The sequence below is a fragment of the Dendrobates tinctorius genome, unplaced genomic scaffold (genome assembly GCF_039654945.1).
Source record: "Dendrobates tinctorius isolate UK_male_01 unplaced genomic scaffold, ASM3965494v1 ptg000090l, whole genome shotgun sequence".
NCBI lineage: Eukaryota > Metazoa > Chordata > Amphibia > Anura > Dendrobatidae > Dendrobates > Dendrobates tinctorius.
The window spans coordinates 9,129,374-9,147,730 of NW_027361758.1; the positions used below are offsets into that span (position 1 = coordinate 9,129,374).

The 18,357-nt window shown below is 49.2% G+C and overlaps 1 protein-coding gene and 1 long non-coding RNA gene across 6 annotated transcripts in view; one reads left to right on the forward strand and one right to left on the reverse strand.

Moving 5' to 3' along the window:
• The window catches only part of MPHOSPH9 (M-phase phosphoprotein 9), a 285,436-nt gene that overhangs the window by 70,590 nt on the left and 196,489 nt on the right, over window positions 1-18,357 (reverse strand). For 4 of the 5 annotated variants that reach the window (XM_073586084.1, XM_073586081.1, XM_073586082.1 and 1 more), the window contains 2 exons: window positions 11,405-11,506; window positions 465-623 (listed from right to left, as the gene is read on the reverse strand). In XM_073586084.1, the coding sequence (XP_073442185.1) occupies window positions 465-623; window positions 11,405-11,506 (261 nt within the window). The remainder of the gene's footprint in view (window positions 1-464; window positions 624-11,404; window positions 11,507-18,357) is intronic. The other variant, XM_073586083.1, reaches the window with a different exon arrangement.
• The window catches only part of LOC141098360 (uncharacterized), a 60,377-nt gene that overhangs the window by 33,088 nt on the left and 8,932 nt on the right, over window positions 1-18,357 (forward strand). Inside the window, exon 2 of the long non-coding RNA XR_012234215.1 lies at window positions 14,370-14,615. This is a non-coding gene — a long non-coding RNA (uncharacterized lncRNA). The remainder of the gene's footprint in view (window positions 1-14,369; window positions 14,616-18,357) is intronic.

Consider the following 18,357-nt stretch of genomic DNA (forward strand, 5'->3'; position numbering starts at 1 on the left):
TTATTGTACTGAAACAAATCCTATATTACACATATAAAGGTTCATACCAGCATTTCAATCACAATAACCCCTTAGAAGTTGAAGCCATGACAACTCTGTGATGCATTTAAAGCTCTGTCCTATGACAATCAGAACAGAAGCTGGACTTGTGAGAAAACATATAAACGAAAGACTGAACAAATAAATGTCTCTGCTCGAGTATTTCATAAAACTTGCTGCTCTTTTCAATTTTGATCTAAAGTAATTTCTAAACTCAGGACTTGAATAGGTACTTGAGTATACAGCATACAAGACAGATCACATGCATCCAAGAAGCTTCTCTTCGAAGCAATGCCAAACATCTCTAAATACAGCAGGAAAAGTGATTTAAAAAAAATGATTTTAATCAAATAACTGGAACACTATTATTTTTAAGGTAACCATGCACAATATATGTGGCATAAGCGCCAGACACCAAGGCTCACCTGTTTTGTTCATACATTACGTCTTGTTTCCTCTCCATCTCTCTGGCTTTGTTATCAAGTTGCTGGTTAGCGACAGAGCACTCCGCTTCAGAAATCAGACATTTACGGGCTGCTACATCCACATCATATGAATTACTACTTGTCTGTAACATTTCATTACTACGTGAACAAAAGCAATAATATACACTGATGAAACGGTTACCGATCTGGAATGTTTTATCAACAACAACACAGGTCTGCTTCATGATTACACATTAGTTTTCCTTGTAAGTTACTATATTTTGCTGAAACAGAGAATTCTAATGTTACCATCTACAGCAACATTCAGCACGTCACTCGGCGCAAACATGCAAAACAAAACGGATTTCACGTGTACAACAGAAAGTACATAAAACTCTATAGTTCTATATTAAAAGGATTGTGCCAAGTTTGGAAGTTGTCCCCCCATCAATAGAAGATAACTTCCTGTTTGTCAGGGGTCTTAACAATTCCAAGAGCAGGGCTTGAAATAACCCTGTCTGAACGGAATGGAGGTCGAACATGCGCACCTCCACTCCATTGATTGTCGGGTGGTTGTGTAAGGGACGGCGGAACGCACCAAATATAAATAATAGGAGGTGCGTTCGCCGCCCGGGGTCCACCGTGCGGTAGATGACAAGACCGCTGCTGGTTAACGGCAGACTCACCAGGAGGCGGAGTACTGCACTCGGGTTAGAGTCACCCGAGGTGCTAGAGCGGCTCTGTTTAAGGAACAGAGACGCCCTAGAATAAATTAGGGATAAACGCTGGGCCTGTTACCTCACAGGGCCAGTCAGCGTGTGGCGTCGCAGCCGCGAACGTCAAGAGGTGCTGCTAAGCACAGCGCGGCAGTAACTGCAGCCGCTTAACGACAGCGCCGGGAAGCCGGACACTGTCGGACGCTAGTGTACAGTGCAGGAAGCACAGTGGCGCATAGCTTGCCACTACTGGAGCTGACTAAACCAACACTCTGTCACCATTCGTAATATCAGAGGGAAGGGGGTTTCAAATAAGTCAGTCACCAGACACATGCATCCATCATCTTTCACACAAAGCATATTAGTCTACACTAGCGCATGGCCGAGCCGCCATGCGGGCTTTTTATAGACATGCGCTTCCGGGACCTTCCAGTACCCTGGGAAGGACCAATCAGATCCGACGCAGGACCTGAACATGTGACCCCTGCTCTCCACTGAGAGGTCACCTTGCGGGCAGGCCCAGTAGCACGGCATGAGGACTTAGCTTCTGGAGCGGTTCCCTGCGGAGCAGGTTGCGCTACCATTGCTGCACCAGAGGTGGCAGCAACATCCAGGCTCACAGAACGAGTCTGAGCAGGACGCCTGGCTCGCCGTGATTGCTGAGCAGGTACCTGAGCGGTCGGAGCGGATGGGAGACCGCTGGATGTCTGGCTCTGGATTCCTGCTGTTCAGTGTCAGGAATCCGACGCCTAACATTACCCCCCCTCCTAAGGCCCCCCTCTGAGCCTCGCTGCGCTCAAAGGCCGCAATCAGGAGTGGAGCATGGATATTCTCCACCGGCTCCCAGGTCCGAGCCTCTGGTCCATGACCCTTCCAATCCACTAAATAAAATTTTTTGCCACGGACAGTCCTTTGTCCCACGACAGCGTTAACCTCGAACTCGTCAGATGACAAATCTAATGACCTGGCAGATGACTCGGAGAACCGGGCCATATGAACTGGTTTGAGGAGGGACACATGGAAAACGTCTGAAGTGGCTAAATGTGGAGGAAGAGCCAGGTGGTAGACCACCGAGCTAATTCGCTCGAGGACCTTGAAAGGACCAATGTATCGCGGCGCGAACTCATTCTTTCTTTAGATGCCCGAATAGCATCCTGAGTGCGATCCCAAATGTCACGATCCTCCACTGCCCAGTCTGCCACCCTGGAGTCAGCGGAGGACACTGGCATTGGGACAGGGACGCATGGATGTTGGCCGTAGTTCAGAAGAAAGGGCGTTTGACCAGTGGAATCAGCCACTGACTTGTTCATGGCAAACTCAGCCCATGGTAGCAAGGATGCCCAGTCGTCCTGCCTGGCAGAGACAAAATGCCGTAGGTACGTGACCAAGATTTGGTTGGCTCTTTCAACCAAACCGTTTGTCTCGGGATGGTAAGCGGAGGACAGATTGAGCTCGATGCTGAGTAGACTGCAGAGCTCCCTTCAGAACCGAGACGCGAACTGGGGACCTCGATCACTAACAATTTTGTCCGGCATGCTATGTAGGCGGAATACGTGCTTTATGAACAGTGTGGCAAGACCACGAGCGGAAGGCAAGTGTGCGAGTGGCACCAAATGCACCATTTTAGAAAAATGGTCGGTGACCACCCAGATGACTGTACTGCCACCGGACTTGGGCAAGCCAACCACGAAGTCCATGCCAACCATCTCCCAAGGTCTATCCGCCACTGGCAGAGGATATAATAGCCCAGCCGGCCTCTGTCTAGAGGGTCTGTTCCGTGCACACGAGACGCATGCCTGTACGTATTCCTTGACATCTCGAGCCATATGCGGCCACCAGTACGACCTAGCCAGGAGCTCTGTGGTCCGCTTATTGCCAAAGTGACCACCCACTCTAGAGGCGTGTGCCCAGGCGAGAACCTCCGGCCGTAGCTGAAGTGGCACCAAGGTCTTGCCCGGTGGCACTGACTCGAGAGCAACTGGAGCCACGGTAGTAAAAATCTCCAGCGGGAGAATTAGCCGAGGCTCAGTCTCCCCTTCTTCCGCAGAAACCACCGAGCGGAAGAGAGCGTCCGCACGGACATTCTTCTCCCCTGAGAGATAATGCAGGGTGAAGCGGAAGCGGGAAAAGAAGAGCGACCACCTCGCCTGACGAGAGTTCAAGCGTTGGGCCGTCTGTAAGTAGACCAGATTTTTATGGTCTGTATATACCTGAAAGGGAAACCGGGCTCCCTCCAGGAGATGTCTCCACTCAGAAAAGGCCAAATTCATGGCTAGCAGCTCCCTGTCACCGATGGAGTAATTCTTCTCCGCCGGTGAGAAGGTCTTTGAGAAGTAGAAGCAGGGATGCTTCCGACCTTGAGCATCCTTCTGGAAAAGGACTGCTCCTGCACCGACGGAAGAGGCATCTACCTCCAGAATAAATGGTTTATTCACATCGGGACGATGTAAGATGGGAGCGCCAGCAAAATGATATTTTATGGACGTGAAGGCCTTGGAGACTTGTTCAGACCAAGCGTTAGGGTTAGCTCCTTTCTTAGTGAGAGCAACCAAAGGAGCCACCAGTGTGGAAAAGTGCGGTAGAAACTGGCGGTAGTAATTTACGAACCCCAGAAAGCGCTGCACCGTTCCTGCCAGTCCATCACCGCTTGCAGTTTAGCAGGATCCATAGCCAACCCCTGGGCCGAGATGATATAGCCCAGGAACGGCAAGGACTCCTGCTCAAACTGGCACTTTTCCAGCTTGGCAAAGAGGGAGTTCGCCCGCAGACGGTCGAAGACCCTGCAGACGTCTCTCCGGTGGGTGGTCAAATCTGGCGAGAAGATGAGTATGTCATCCAGATAGACCACCACCGATGTGGAGAGCATGTCGCGGAAGACGTCGTTAACGAAGTCCTGGAAGACTGCAGGCGCATTACAAAGGCCAAAGGGCATGACCAGATATTTGTAATGGCCATCCCTGGTGTTAAAAGCTGTCTTCCACTCGTCTCCTTCGCGAATGTGGATCAGGTTGTATGCCCCCCGCAGATCTAATTTTGTAAAGATCCGGGCCCCTTGCAACCTGTCAAATAGTTCAGAGATCAGAGGGAGAGGATATTTGTTTTTGACCGTAATAGCATTGAGACCTCTGTAATCAATGCAGGGTCATAACTCCCCGCTCTTCTTCTGTACGAAGAAGAACCCTGCACCAGCCGGCGACACCGATTTTCTAATAAAACCTCTAGCCAGGTTCTCCCGGATATATTGAGACATCGCCTCTGTCTCCGGGAGAGATAGTGGATATACACAGCCTCTAGGAGGTTCTGTGCCTGGCAGGAGATCTATCGGGCAATCGTAAAAACGGTGCGGCGGAAGGGTCTCCGCAGACTTCTTAGAAAAGACGTCCGCGTACTGGTAATAGGGCTCAGGTAGCGCGGAGAGATCCGCAGGCACCTCAGTGGAAGCCACCTGAACACTGCCCCGCAGGCACCTTCCCTCACAGTCCTTGCTCCAGCCCAGTATGTTCCCCGAAGCCCAATCAATGTTAGGGGAATGGCAACGCAGCCAGGGAACCCCGAGAAGCACCTGGTCGATGCCATCTGGCAAAATGAGCAGGGACAGAATCTCACGATGGCAGGGTGAGATAGAGAGCCCGAGTGGAGCTGTCTGGTGGGTCACCTGAGATGGTAAAAGGTGCACCGTTAACTACCCTGATGGTCAGAGGTTGAGGCAGTAACACCAGTGGAATAGCTTGTTTCCGGGCGAAGGTCGAGGACATAATTCCCTTCGGCCCGGAATTCACGGTAACCTCTGCCTCCCAGGTGGAAGGCCCACTATCTAAAGTGCCCCGGAATACCGGTTTCGGGGAAAAGGGTTTCATATTGGACTGACCACCACCTACGGCCACTGGACGTGGTCGTTTTTTCGACCTCTGTAGACACGTGCTAGCCAAATGACCAAACTGACGGCATTGATAGCAACATACGGAGCTTCGCATCGGACGTGGCTTGGTGCCGGTGCGAGACACCTCCATCGGTTCGGAGGATGAGAGCTCCTGTGCGGGATATCTCAGCGGCTCAGTAAAGGTGGGAGCCAATTTAACCCTGCGTCTGGATTGCGCCCGTTCCATCCCGCGCTCCGTAAACCGGAGGTCAATGCGGGTGGAGACGGCGATCAATTCCTCCAGACTTGTGGGAACCTCTCTGGTAGCTAGAGCATCTTTGACGTGCTCAGCTAACCCACTCCAGAACACCGGGACTAATGCTTTGTCCAGCCACTCTAATTCGGAAGCCAATGTCCGGAACCGGACGGCATAATGGCTGACCGACAGCGACCCCAGTGTTAGGGATAGTAATTGGAGTGAGGTATCGTGCGTGATCCGTGGTCCCAAAAAGACCTGCTTCACGGCCGCGAGGAACTGCGCAGCACCCTGAACCACGGGATCATCACTTTCCCACAATGGTGTAGCCCACTGTAATGCCCTTTCAGATAGTAATGAGACAATAAATCCCACCTTAGCCCGCTCTGTAGGGAACTGGGCGGCCAGCAACTCAAGCTGAATAGAGCACTGGCTCACGAATCCCCTACAGATGGCGCTGTCACTCGAAAACTTGTCAGGGAGTGGGAGGCGAGAGATTGTCGGCGTGGGCAAAAGTGCGGGCACACGTGTGACAGCCTCTGCGACTGTCTGGGCAGCAGCTAGCGCAGCATTCGCAGCTGAGTTGGCGCTCTCAATAGCCGCCAACCTGCTCTCCAGCTGCCGAATGTAGCGCTGAGTAACAGACCCTGGCGCTAGTGTAATGTTAGGGACGGTGGAACGCACCAAATATAAATAATAGGAGGTGCGTTCGCCGCCCGGGGTCCACCGTGCGGTAGATGACAAGACCGCTGCTGGTTAATGGCAGACTCGCTAGGAGGTGGAGTACTGCACTCGGGTTAGAGTCACCCGAGGTGCTAGAGCGGCTCTGTTTAAGTCACAGAGATGCCCTAGAATAAATTAGGGATAAACGCTGGGCCTGTTATCTCACAGGGCCAGCCAGTGTGTGGCGTCGCAGCCGCAAACGTCAAGAGGTGCTGCTAAGCACAGCGCGGCAGTAACTGCAGCCGCTTAACGACAGCGCCTGGAAGCCGGACACTGTCGGACGCTAGTGTACAGTGCAGGAAGCACAGTGGCGCAAAGCTTGCCACTACTGGAGCTGACTAAACCAACACTGTCACCATTCGTAATATCAGAGGGAAGGGAGTTTCAAATAAGTCAGTCACCAGACACATGCATCCATCACCTTTCACACAAAGGGGAGAGGGGAGGGGAGAGGGGAGAGGGGAGAGGGGAGGGGAGAGGGGAGGGGAGGGGAGGGGAGAGGGGGGGAGAGGGGAGGGGAGAGGGGGGGGAGAGGGGAGGGGAGGGGAGGGGGGGAGAGGGAGACACGGGGGGTTAACACTTAGTGTCCAGGCAAGAGAATCTCTCTCTCTTGCCGGGCACTTGTGGGGTTAACCCCACAGAGAGATCTCTCTCTCTCACCCAGACACTGAGTGTTAACCCCACAAGTGCCCGGCGAGAGAGATCTCTCACAAGTGTCCAGGTGACAGAGAGAGATCTCTCTCTCTCGCCGCGCACTTGTGGGGTTAACATTCACAGAGTCCGGGCATGCGCTGTGGAAAAAGCCGGTCCGGCGCTGACAAAAAACGTTGCAGAGAACGTTTTTTGCAGATGCCGGACGGCTAATTTTTGCCGTGTCCGGCAGCAACCGGACACGACGCATAACCATCCGGCACGATGCGGCGACCATGAAAGCTTATGGGACAAAACCGGATCCGGTGCTGGATCCGGTTATGAAAAATTTCGCCGCATCGTGCCGGATTACAAAAACCGGATGTGTGAAAGAGGCCTAAGAGATATACAAAGTTTGGAAACTAAGGGTATTCTCAAGTGTAGAAATTATTCGCTGTATAAGGAAAAACTTCCCAATAGCTTGGGGTCTGACTGTCAGAATCCCCACCGATCCCGAGAACAGGAACTCAGAAGAGCCCCATCTGAATGGAGCAGTGATCGATAATGCAGATTGCCACTCCATTCGATCCTAATGGGACCACTGGAGGTAACCGAGTGCAGCGCTTGGATGGTCTTCAGCACTCCAAGAAGAATGAACAGAGTAGTACTGTGCATGATCGACCACCACTTGGCGACAGCCCCAGCAGTTCAGCGGTTGGGAAGTTATCCCCCTAATTCATGTAAAGGGGATACATTCTAAACCCGAGCATACCTCTTTTCACAATTTTTTGTTTTTGCATTTTTATTTTTTTTTCCCCTTCTTCCAAGAGCCATAACTTTATTTTTCTGTCAACATAGCTGTATGAAGGCTTGCTTTTCTATTGTACAAATGGTAGTTTTGATAAAACTACCATTTGTTTTACCATACCATGTATTAAATAATAGGAAAAGAAAACCCAAGCGCTGTATAATGGTAAAAAACTGCAAATGTACAGTGGGTACGGAAAGTATTCAGACCCTTTTTAAATTTTTCACTCACTGTTTCATTGCAGCCATTTGGTAAATTCAAAAAAGTCCATTTTTTTCTCATTAATGTACATTCTGCACCCCATCTTGACTGAAAAAAACAAATGTAGAAATGTTTGCAAATTTATTAAAAAAGAAAAACTGAAATATTACATGGTCATAAGTATTCAGACCCTTTGCTCAGTATTGAGTAGAAGCACCCTTTTGAGCTAGTACAGCCATGAGTCTTCTTGGGAATAATGCAACAAGTTTTTCACACCTGGATTTGGGGCTCCTCTGCCATTCTTCCTTGCAGATACTACAGTTCCATGAGGTTGGATGGTGAACGTTGGTGGACAGCCATTTTCAGGTCTCTCCAGAGATGCTCAATTGGGTTTAGGTCAAGGCTCTGGCTGGGCCAGTAAAGAATGGTGACAGAGTGTTCTGAAGCCACTCCTTTATTATTATAGCTGTGTGCTTAGGGTCATTGTCTTGTTGGAAGGTGAACCTTCGGCCAAGTCTGAGGTCTACAGCACTCTGGAAGAGGTTTTCTTCCAGGATATCTCTGCAATTGAAGGAAACATGAATGCAGCCAAGTACAAAAAGTCATCCTGTCCCTGCAGCTGAAAAACACCCCCATAGTATTATGCTGCCATCACCATGTTTCACTGTTGGGATTGTATTGGGCAGGTGATGAGCAGTGCCTGGTTTTCTCCACACATACCTAGAATTATCACCAAAAAGTTCATCTCATTAGACCGGAGAATCTTATTTCTCATGGTCTAGGAGTTCATGTGTTTTTTAGCAAACTCTATGCGGGCTTTCATATGTCTGGCACTGAGGAAAGGCTTCCGTCGGGCCACTCTGCCATAAAGTCCCAACTGGTGGAGGGCTGCAGTGATAGTTGACTTTGTGCAACTTTCTCCCATCTCCCTACTGCATCTGTCGAGCTCAGCCACAGTGATCTTGGGGCTCTCCTTTACCTCTCACCAAGGCTCTTCTCCCACGATTGCTCAGTTTGGCTGGATGGCCAGGTCTAGGAAGATTTCTGGTGGTCCCAAACTTCTTCCATTTAAGGATTATGAAGGCCACTGTGCTCTTAGGAACCTTCAGTACAGCAGAAATTCTTTTGCAACCTTGGCCAAATCTGTGCCTTGCCACAATTCTGTCTCTGTGCTCCTTGGCCAGTTCTTTTGACCTCATGATTCTCATTTGGTCTGATATGCACTGTGAGCTCTTATATATAGAGGTGTGTGCCTTTACAAATCAATTCCTATCAGTTTAATTAAGCACAGATGGACTCCAATGAAGGAGTTGAACAATCTAAAGGAAGATCACAAGGAAATGGACAGCATGTGTCTGAGAAAAGGGTCTGAATACTTATGATCATGTGATATTTCAGTTTTTCTTTTCTAATAAATTTGCAAAAATATCTACATTTCTGTTTTTTTTTCCATCAAGATGGGGTGTAGTGTGCACATTAATGAAAAAACAATGAACTTTTTTGAATTTATCAAATGGCTGCATTGAAACATAGTGAAAAATGTAATGGGGTCTGAATACTTTCTGTACCCACTGTACACACACACAGACAAGAAAAATGTATGATAGTGAATTAAATAAGCAGCTAAACAAATGTATAAATACACATATACCGTCTTATAGGTTATATTCAGTGCACACAGCAATGAAGTGCAGCAAGCTTTATGGTTTACATGAGTGTAGATAGCAACTAGGAAACCTGTCTAGTGAAAAAAGAACAAAGTAAAAGAAGCAAATTCGCTAAAGAGAATCACACTGAGCAGCATACAAGTACAGGTAAAAAGTACAAAGTTTGGGGTGATTGTGAGTCCCTGTTATTTATTTTTATGTTATAAGCTACTAATTACGGTGTCACTTGATTCCCCATTAATAACTGAGACTTCCAACCGCTCAGATGATATCGCTGGTGAAACGCAGTAAGGTGTGCTGGTGCGGGAAGCTCCGCATACCAATTGGTATTTTTTTACCTTTACTTGTATGCTGCTCATGTTGACCCTTATTGGCTGTTTTGATTTTACTTTGTTCTTTTTTTTCCACTAGACAGGTCTCCTAGTTGCTATCTACTATAATGTAACGCATAATGCTCGTTGAACTTTATATCTATATATATATATAATTGCCTTAAATTGTCCGTCATCCACTTCCTTCTGGTTGTCCCCGAATCCCACAATCCACCGCGCCACACTGGAAGTACGCCGACCGCCATTTTGGAACACCCAAGTGATGCCGCTCGGATCCAGGACACAGCTGCGATCCCGATCATCACTGCAATCCCGACCGCCGCTGGGATCCCAGCTACCGCTCGGTAGGGTTGTAATGAAGGGGGTATGATGAGAGGGTGTAATGAGGGGGTGTAATGAGAGGGTGTAATGAGGGGGGAGTAATGAGAGCCGCCGCCGGACCCCCGCCAGGACACACTGCCTGACTACATGTGCCGGATCCCACCGCTGCCTGCCCACCCACCTCCATGCAGTCACAGCCGGCAGGAAAGACCGCGGCTTGAAGCCTGTGCTGGAGATTGGGTGCGGCCACCCTCTGGTGGCGCCGCACACCATCTCCAGCACAGTCTGCAAAACACAGTCTTTCCTGCAGGTTCTGACTGCACGGAAGTGGGTGGGCCACCATCCCCAGCGCCACAAAGCTGCCCCCATCGTGATGTTACTGCCCTCCCGATGCGATAACATCGGGTACACATCTAGTAACCTATAAGGTGTATGTGTACATGATATCTTATATAGAATGGAGGATGCGTCTTTCTTGAGGAATGGATGGGCGGCGCCTGCACAGTGTAGGGCCGGTGTCAGCGAGTGCGCATACCGCAATACTGCTTTACTTACATTACTTCAATAAAATGGAGCTGGAGTCAGCACATGTGCATACCGTGGATCTCCGGAGCAATTTTATTGAAGACACAGTATTTTCAAACTAGCAAAGTGTCTTCACAAAAATGGCGCCGAATAGCATGGTATGCGCACGCTCTGACTCCAGCATCATTTTATTGAAGAATTCTTCTACAACATAGCAGTGTGCACGTGCCGGCCATTACTATTATGCCTACGGCCGGCGCGTGCGCACTGCTATGCTGATCTGTATAGCACATTCCTTCAATAAAATATTGCATACTGCGATCTCTGGTGCCATTTTATTGAAGACACTGTATAAATGTACCAATAAAAATGCTCTCCACCCGGGCATAAAACGGGTTCAATAGCTAGTGACATATAAGGGTATGTGCACAAGACCTCTCTTAGGGTATGTGCACGCCTACGATCCGGGATTGGCAACACTTTGGACGTAGCATATGTTTGTTGCGTCCAAAGTGCTGCCGTCTATTGAACGCAGATGAGCACGTGCGGATTCACCGCGTCCAATACATTCTATAGGTGAAATTTCTCTTGTGGAGACTAGTGTATCCGCAAGACAAATTGACATGCTTCAGTATGGAGAGACACGCTGCATGTCCGTTTCCACGGGTGAGCCGCTCGCATCTGTCGACACATGGTGGGCATGGGAAGTCGGTAGAAGGTGTATGATGCGGGCTCACGAAGTAAGTCCAACCCATACCCAACAGGTAAAGTTGTTAATAAATTTAATTTCTTGAAATATGTATTTTTGCCTAAGTGTCCAGAATTTAGGGATACTCTGTACACTCAGTATGTAAAATGGTGTATAAGTAATAAAAAAAAAAAATAGGAAAAAAAAGACTTACTTGGGCCTGGGCTTCCATAACTGGCCTTCACCTCGGTGATGTAATTTCACCTTGTTGCCATGCTCCAGTTGTTTAATTTGTGTTTCCAGTTTCAAAACTGTCCTGTTTCACCCACAAAATGAGAACACGATAAGGTGATTCAGTCAGCAGTACGCAGCTCACCTGCAGTCACCTCAAGCCCCTACTTAAGAATTTATTGAAGTAGACATCAACCAAATTCTTGTGCATTTTATATATTTATATTTTTATTACCAGTCTCTTTCTAAAGACCCTCATGGTGACCCACCCAACTAAAAATGAGGGTAATATGATTTGGCAAGCTGTGGTTTCTGTTCGTAAAGCCTTGCTGAACAATGTAGGAAAGTGGTCTTTTCCCTGCTATCTGACTTTACTGCGTTATACAAAAAAATCAAATATTGCCATATATATAGGTGCATCTCACAAAATTAGAATATCATCAAAAAGTTAATTTATTTCAGTTCAATACAAAAAGTAAAACTCATCTCTCTATATAAAAATGAATGTATGTATGTGTGTATCACCAGCCAATCATGAAGCATCTTTCATTTCACCAGAGCTGTTCAAAAGAAGCTGAGCTGTGATTGGTTGCTATGACCAACAGTTTTCCTTGCAACCAATCACTAAGCATCTCTCATTTCACCAGAGCTGGTTAAAAGTAGCTGAGCTGTGATTGGTTGCTATGAGCAAGTTTTCCCACTTGACAACACCTCAGCAGACACTAACATGGTGTGAAAAATCTAGCATGCCCGGGAACATAAGCTCCCAGCCATTGTCTGCCCTCAGAAAGGAGCACAGAGCACATGACATAAATGAATCCCCCCCCCTCCCGTGGATCAATGGTATGCAAGTTAGGGCAAAGCCACTCAGTGTTTAGGTACTGACCCCAGGCCTTTCTTAAAGGGATCTCCGGTATGGAAGGCAGGGCAAATCCATCCAGTGCTTTGGTTCTGACCCCAGACCTCTCTTAAAGGGATCCTCGGTATGGAAGTCAGGGCAATTGTCTTTAAATGCTCTGGTACTTACTCAAGGCTCTCTTAAAGGGATCTCCTATACGGAAGTTAGGGAAAATCCCTCAGCGTTCTGATTCTGACCCCAGGGTTCTATTGAAGGGATCACTGGTATGCAAGTCAGGGCAAATCCACTCAGCGCTCTGGTTCTGATCCCAGGCTTTCTTAAAGGGATCTCTGGTATGGAAGTTAGAGTAAATCCACTCAGCGCTCTGATTCTTACCCTAGGCTGACAGGATGATGTGGGATATTAGGGGTAGTAGTCCGGTGGCTCTGGCTGACAGGATGATGTGGGATATTAGGGGTAGTAGTCCGGCGGATGTGACGTGATGATGTGGGATATTAGTGGTAGTTTTCCGGTGGCTATGGCTGACGGGATGATGTGGGATATTAGGGGTAGTAGTCCGCTGGCTTTAACGGGATGATGTGGGATATTAGTAGTCCGGTGGCTCTGCCTGATGGGACGATGTGAGATATTAGGGGTAGTAGTCCGGTAGCTCTGGCTGACGGGATGATGTGGGATATTATAGTGAATGTGGCTATGCGGAGTGGGCTGGGCTATACACTCAGCTTTATACTGTATGTATATATATATATATATATATATATATATATATATAGATAGATAGATAGATAGATAGATAGATAGATAGATAGACAGTAATCATTATAATTTGTTATAACTACCCGTAGTTAGTTACTATGCCCGGGAAGCGCCGGGCTCTTCAGCTAGTATATTATATAGAGTCATTTCAACCAGAATGATCTATTTTAAGTGTCTATTTCTGTTAATGCTGATTATTATGGCTTATAGCCAATGAAAACTCAAAATTAATTGGAGCTTATCTCCAATAAGCTTTTCGGCAGAGGGAAGAATGAAGTGCTCTAAAATTTCTTGGTAGACGGCTGCACTGACTTTGGTCTTGATAAAACACAGCGGACCTACACCAGCAGATGACATGGCTCCCCAAAACCATCACTGATTGTGGAAACTTCACACTAGACCTCAAGCAGCTTGGATTGTGTGCCTCTCACTCTTCCTCCAGACTCTGGGACCTTGATTTCCAAGGTCTAGTGTGAAGTACCCACAATCAGTGATGGTTTGCGGAGCCATGTCATCTGCTGGTGTTTTATCAAGACCAAAGTCAGCGCAGCCGTCTACCAGGAAAGTGTATAGCACTACATGCTTCTCTCTGCCGAAAAGCTTATTGGAGATAGAAATTTCATTCTCCAGCTGGACTTGGCACCTGTCCACACTGAACTAATAGCAAAGCCACAAAAGAGGACTGAAAATCCTCTAAAAATTCAAAAAATACAGCAGAAAAAGGGGCAGCACCGCTTACCTGCCCAGGTTTTTGAACAAATGCACTACAGCCCATATAGCAAAGATGTTGCAAAACACAGGTGCAAAATACTAAATAGACAGCCACTAACCACCTACCCATTCACGGAGGGGGTGACTGCTTATTATACATTTGCACAATAGACAGGGGTGTTCACATGAGAGAGAGTGTTCACATTTAGAGAGTGCTAGCCAGCCGCCTAATCGAATAGTATGGTTGTGACTAATAGGCTGTGAACTGCTGAGGAAAGCATTAAGTTCAAATACTTAATTAACCTCAAGTGTATTATTTCACCTTACATGAGCTTTTTCAGATCAAAGTATGACACTAAAGATGGCTGCCATTTCCTGCTTTCCTCACACCATGTGCTCCATGGATCCGCCCATGACAATGCCCACTCTGATGTCCTCATGGACCAACCCAGCCTGATGACCTCATGGATCCGCCAGGACTAGCTCACTGCCCAACCCACTAACCAATGGAATACAGCCGAACACTCCCATTTTATAGTTAACCGAGTCCCCTTACAAGAGACATATAAACTTATGTTTGAATCAATAAAGCTCTCTTATTTTCTCTTGCTCTCTCTTTTAGCTGTGATCAAAGAGAGAATACATCCGACCATGTGGTGTGATTCTTTTAGTGCGCGCTGATCAATACCCATTGGGCAAGGAGCAGGAAACTAGTGAACATTACTTATTGTTCAACCTAACATTTTTGACCGCTCAACGAGGGTTCAGCAGAGGATGATGCCCTAAACACTGAGGACCGGCAAATGGAACGGCAGGACACGCTGAATGCCCCGAACAAGGAGACTGATCACCTCCTTATCAGAACACGGTAAGTCTGCTGATTTTTATAATCTATAGTCTTTACCTGTGTCCTTTGGGGCATCCTGTGCAGATTGCCCGACTGTGTCCGGTTTTTACGGTATCTGTAAGACGGCAGAAGAGTGTCTCCGCTCAGTGCCGGCGTCAGCACCCGGCGCACCCGGGCAAGTGCCGGGGCCCTGGCGAGATGGGAGGGCCCACTCACGCTGTCTGGGATACCCGCCGGCCGCCGCCACGCCCCCCATGTACTAACCCCATCCTGCGCCCTCCGCGAGGGACCCACGCAGTAACGCAGCCCCTTACAGCCAGCAATGATCATCGCTTCCTTCGGCTGTAATCTTGTGTGCGGTGCCGGCACAGGACCTGTGAAGATGTCACAGGAGGGGAGGAGTCAGGGGTCACATGATCAGGGTGGCTGCAGGACTGGTCGCTCGTCATTATGGTGCTGGTCTGGATGGATGAGGTAAAGTTTATGTGTGGGACAGTGGGGTCAGGAGGGGTTTACAAGGTGTATGTAGCAGAGCCGTGTGTGTACTTGTGTGGGGTCAGGAGGAGGGGTTTTACAAGGTGGATGTAGCAGAGCCGTGTGTGTACTTGTGTAGGGTCAGGAGGGGTTTTACAAGGTGGATGTAGCAGAGCCGTGAGTGTACTTGTGTGGGGTCAGGAGGGGTTTACAAGGTGGATGTAACAGAGCCGTGTTTGTACTTATGTGTGGGGTCAGGAGGGGTTTACAAGGTGGATGTAGCAGAGCCGTGTGTGTACATGTGTGGGGTCAGGAGGGGTTTACAAGGTGGATGTAGCAGAGCCGTGTGTGTACTTATGTGAGGGGTTTACAAGGTGTACGGAGCAGAGCCGTGCGTGTGCGAGGTGTACGGAGCAGAGCCGTGTGTGCACGAGGTGTACGGAGCGGAGCAGTGTGTGTACAAGGTGGATGGAGCGAAGCAGTGTGTGTACGAGGTGTATGAAGCAGAGCCGTGTGTGTACGAGGTGTATGGAGCAGAGCTGTGTGTGTACGAGGTGTACGGAGCAGAGCTGTGTGTGTACGAGGTGTACGGAACGGAGCCCTGTGTGTACGGAGCTGAGCTGTGTGTTTATGGAGAGGAGCAGAGCCGGGGGTGTACGGAGTGAAGTCGCGTGTGTACAAGGTGTACGGAACGGAGCCGTGTGTGTACGAGGCATACAAAGCGGAGCCGTGCGTGTACGAGGTGTATGGTGGGGAGCATTTATACCTCCCGAGTCCCACCCGGATCCAGCGAGACAGTCCCGATTTTGAGAGAGAGACTGCCCCAGCCGGGAGCTTACTTTCCCGGCGGGACACAGGAGTACACAGCGGAGCCCCAAGGAGCAATTTAAAACTGGCACGTAACGTTCTACCGGAAGTGACGTGCTGGAAGCTGACCAGAAATGAGGTAATTTCGGGAGGAGATTGTGACGGAACCATGGAGGCACTTCAGGGAATGCTTCAGATCCATCACCATGTCCTCCTCTGACAGAGCGGACAGCGGGATCGCCTTGGAATCGGGGATGTCGGCCATGTGAGCGGATCATGATATGTCCTGCACCAGGAGGCTCAGGTGGGCACTACAATGGGAGCTGGGCTGCTATGGTATCTTTATAGAATTTTTCTTTCTCTGTTTCTTTCTCTCTCTGTTCTTTCTCTCTAATCTTTTTTTCTCTCTCTCTCTGTTCTTTATTTTTCTCTCTCTGTTCTATTTCTTTCTTTCTGCCTCTGTTCTTTCTCTCTCTGTTCTCTCTTTCCTCTCTTTCTCTCTCTGTTCTTTCTTTGTTTCTTTCCCCTCTTTCTTTCTCTCTGTTCTTCCCCGCTTTTTTTCTCTCTACCTCTCTGTTCTTTCTTTCCCCTCCTTTTTCTCTCTCTCTCCCTGTTCTTTTTTTCTGTCCACTCTTTTTCTCTCTGTTCTTCCTTTCTTTCTCTCTGTTCTTTATTTCCCCTCTGTCTTTCTCAGTTCTTTCTTTCTCTCTCTGTTTCTTTCGCTCTCTGTTCTTCCTTTCTTTCTCTCTTTTCTTTCTTTCTGTAACAACCCTGCTGGCATCACTGCATGGCCTCCCATCCCCCGCACACCAACTTACTTTCTGCTTCAAGCCATGCTGTGAATTCTGTCTGTTGCCAGCTCTGTGCCTCTGCTCTCCATGTTTCCAGACTCTGTGCATAGGGGGGCGGCGCCTGAACTCTCTGGTTCTTATGCAGTCAGGGTGCACCTGTGTAATATGTCCCTTACCAATCACCTGGAGCCCTTGACTATTTAGTTTCGCCACTCCCACTGAATCATTGCCTGTGCAATGTCTATACTCAGTATCTTGCTGCTGAGGAAGCCAGGCCCTGTTCTGTGTATCTCCTTCTCTGTAGGAATACTCTTTGTCTCGCTTTGTACCTTGTCCGCCTGCCATGAGGCAGAATATCCTGGCCCTTGAGTCTTGTTCCCAGTACCTTGTCTGTACTCTGTCCGCCTGCCAGGAGGCAGAATATCCTGGTCCTTGTGTCTTTGTCCCTGTGTCTCTGTCTGAACTCAGTCTTACATCTGTCTGTCAGTCTCCTTGTTTGTGGTTCCTTCTCTGCCGTGTCTTTCCTTGTGTCCTCCCTGTCTGTGCATCTGCACCCTCGCAGCTTTATCTGTGCATCTGCACCCTCGCAGCTTTATCTGTGCATCGGCAACCTCGCAGCTTTATCTGTGCATCTGCACCCTCGCAGCTTTATCTGTGCATCTGCATCCTCGCAGCTCTGCCTGCACGGCTCTCTAGCCGCTCTGCCTGCACGGCTCTCTAGCCGCTCTGCCTGCACGGCTCTCTTGCCGCTCTGCCTGCACGGCTCTCTAGCCGCTCTGCCTGCACGGCTCTCTAGCCGCTCTGCCTGCACGGCTCCCTAGCCTCTCTGCCTGCACGGCTCCCTAGCCGCTCTGCCTGCTCGGCTCCCTAGCCGCTCTGCCTGCCCGGCTCCCTTGGAGCCCAGCCTCCTCCGCACTCCTGCGGCTCTGCCTACCTGCACCTCCTGTGTGAACAGGTCCAAACCTGTTCCTTCATATGCCACTCCTTCCTGCCTATATCCATACCTGCACCTCCTGTGTGAACAGGTCCAAACCTGTTCCCTCATATTCCACTCCTTCCTGCCTATATCCATACCTGCACCTCCTGTGTGAACAGGTCTAAACCTGTTCTCTCACATACCACTCCTGCTAGCCCTGTGTCTCAAGCCGTCACCTACCTGCCCAGTGTCTCCAAGCCGTGTCCGCCTGCCCAGTGTCTCCAAGCCATGCCTGCTTGCCCAGTGTCTCCAAGCCGTGCCCGCTTGCCCAGTGTCTCCAAGCCGTGCCCGCTTGCCCAGTGTCTCCAAGCCGTGCACGATTGCCCAGTGTCTCCAAGCCTTGCCCGCTTGCCCAGTGTCTCAGCCTGCTTGTCACTCACACCTGTCCAGGTGTCCTGTTCCCGAGTGGGATCAGCAGCCACAGCCAGACACCACCCTGGAGTGGCACCCGGCAGCTACCTGCTGCATAAGCCTGACCTCACCATCAGAGGCTCCAGCGAAGACCGAGGTAGCTGCCGTAGTCACGCCCCTTCCAGGGTAGCCTGGTTTGTGGCACAGTGGGGCCACAACCCCCCGGCTCACGCCATTCAGCCAAGGCGTGAGCGTGAGACTTTCTCTGTTCTTTATTTCCCCTCTTTCTTTCTCTCGGTTTTCTCTTTGTTCTCTCTCTCTGTTCTTTCTCTCTTCTTTCTTTCATGCGTACACTACTAATCAG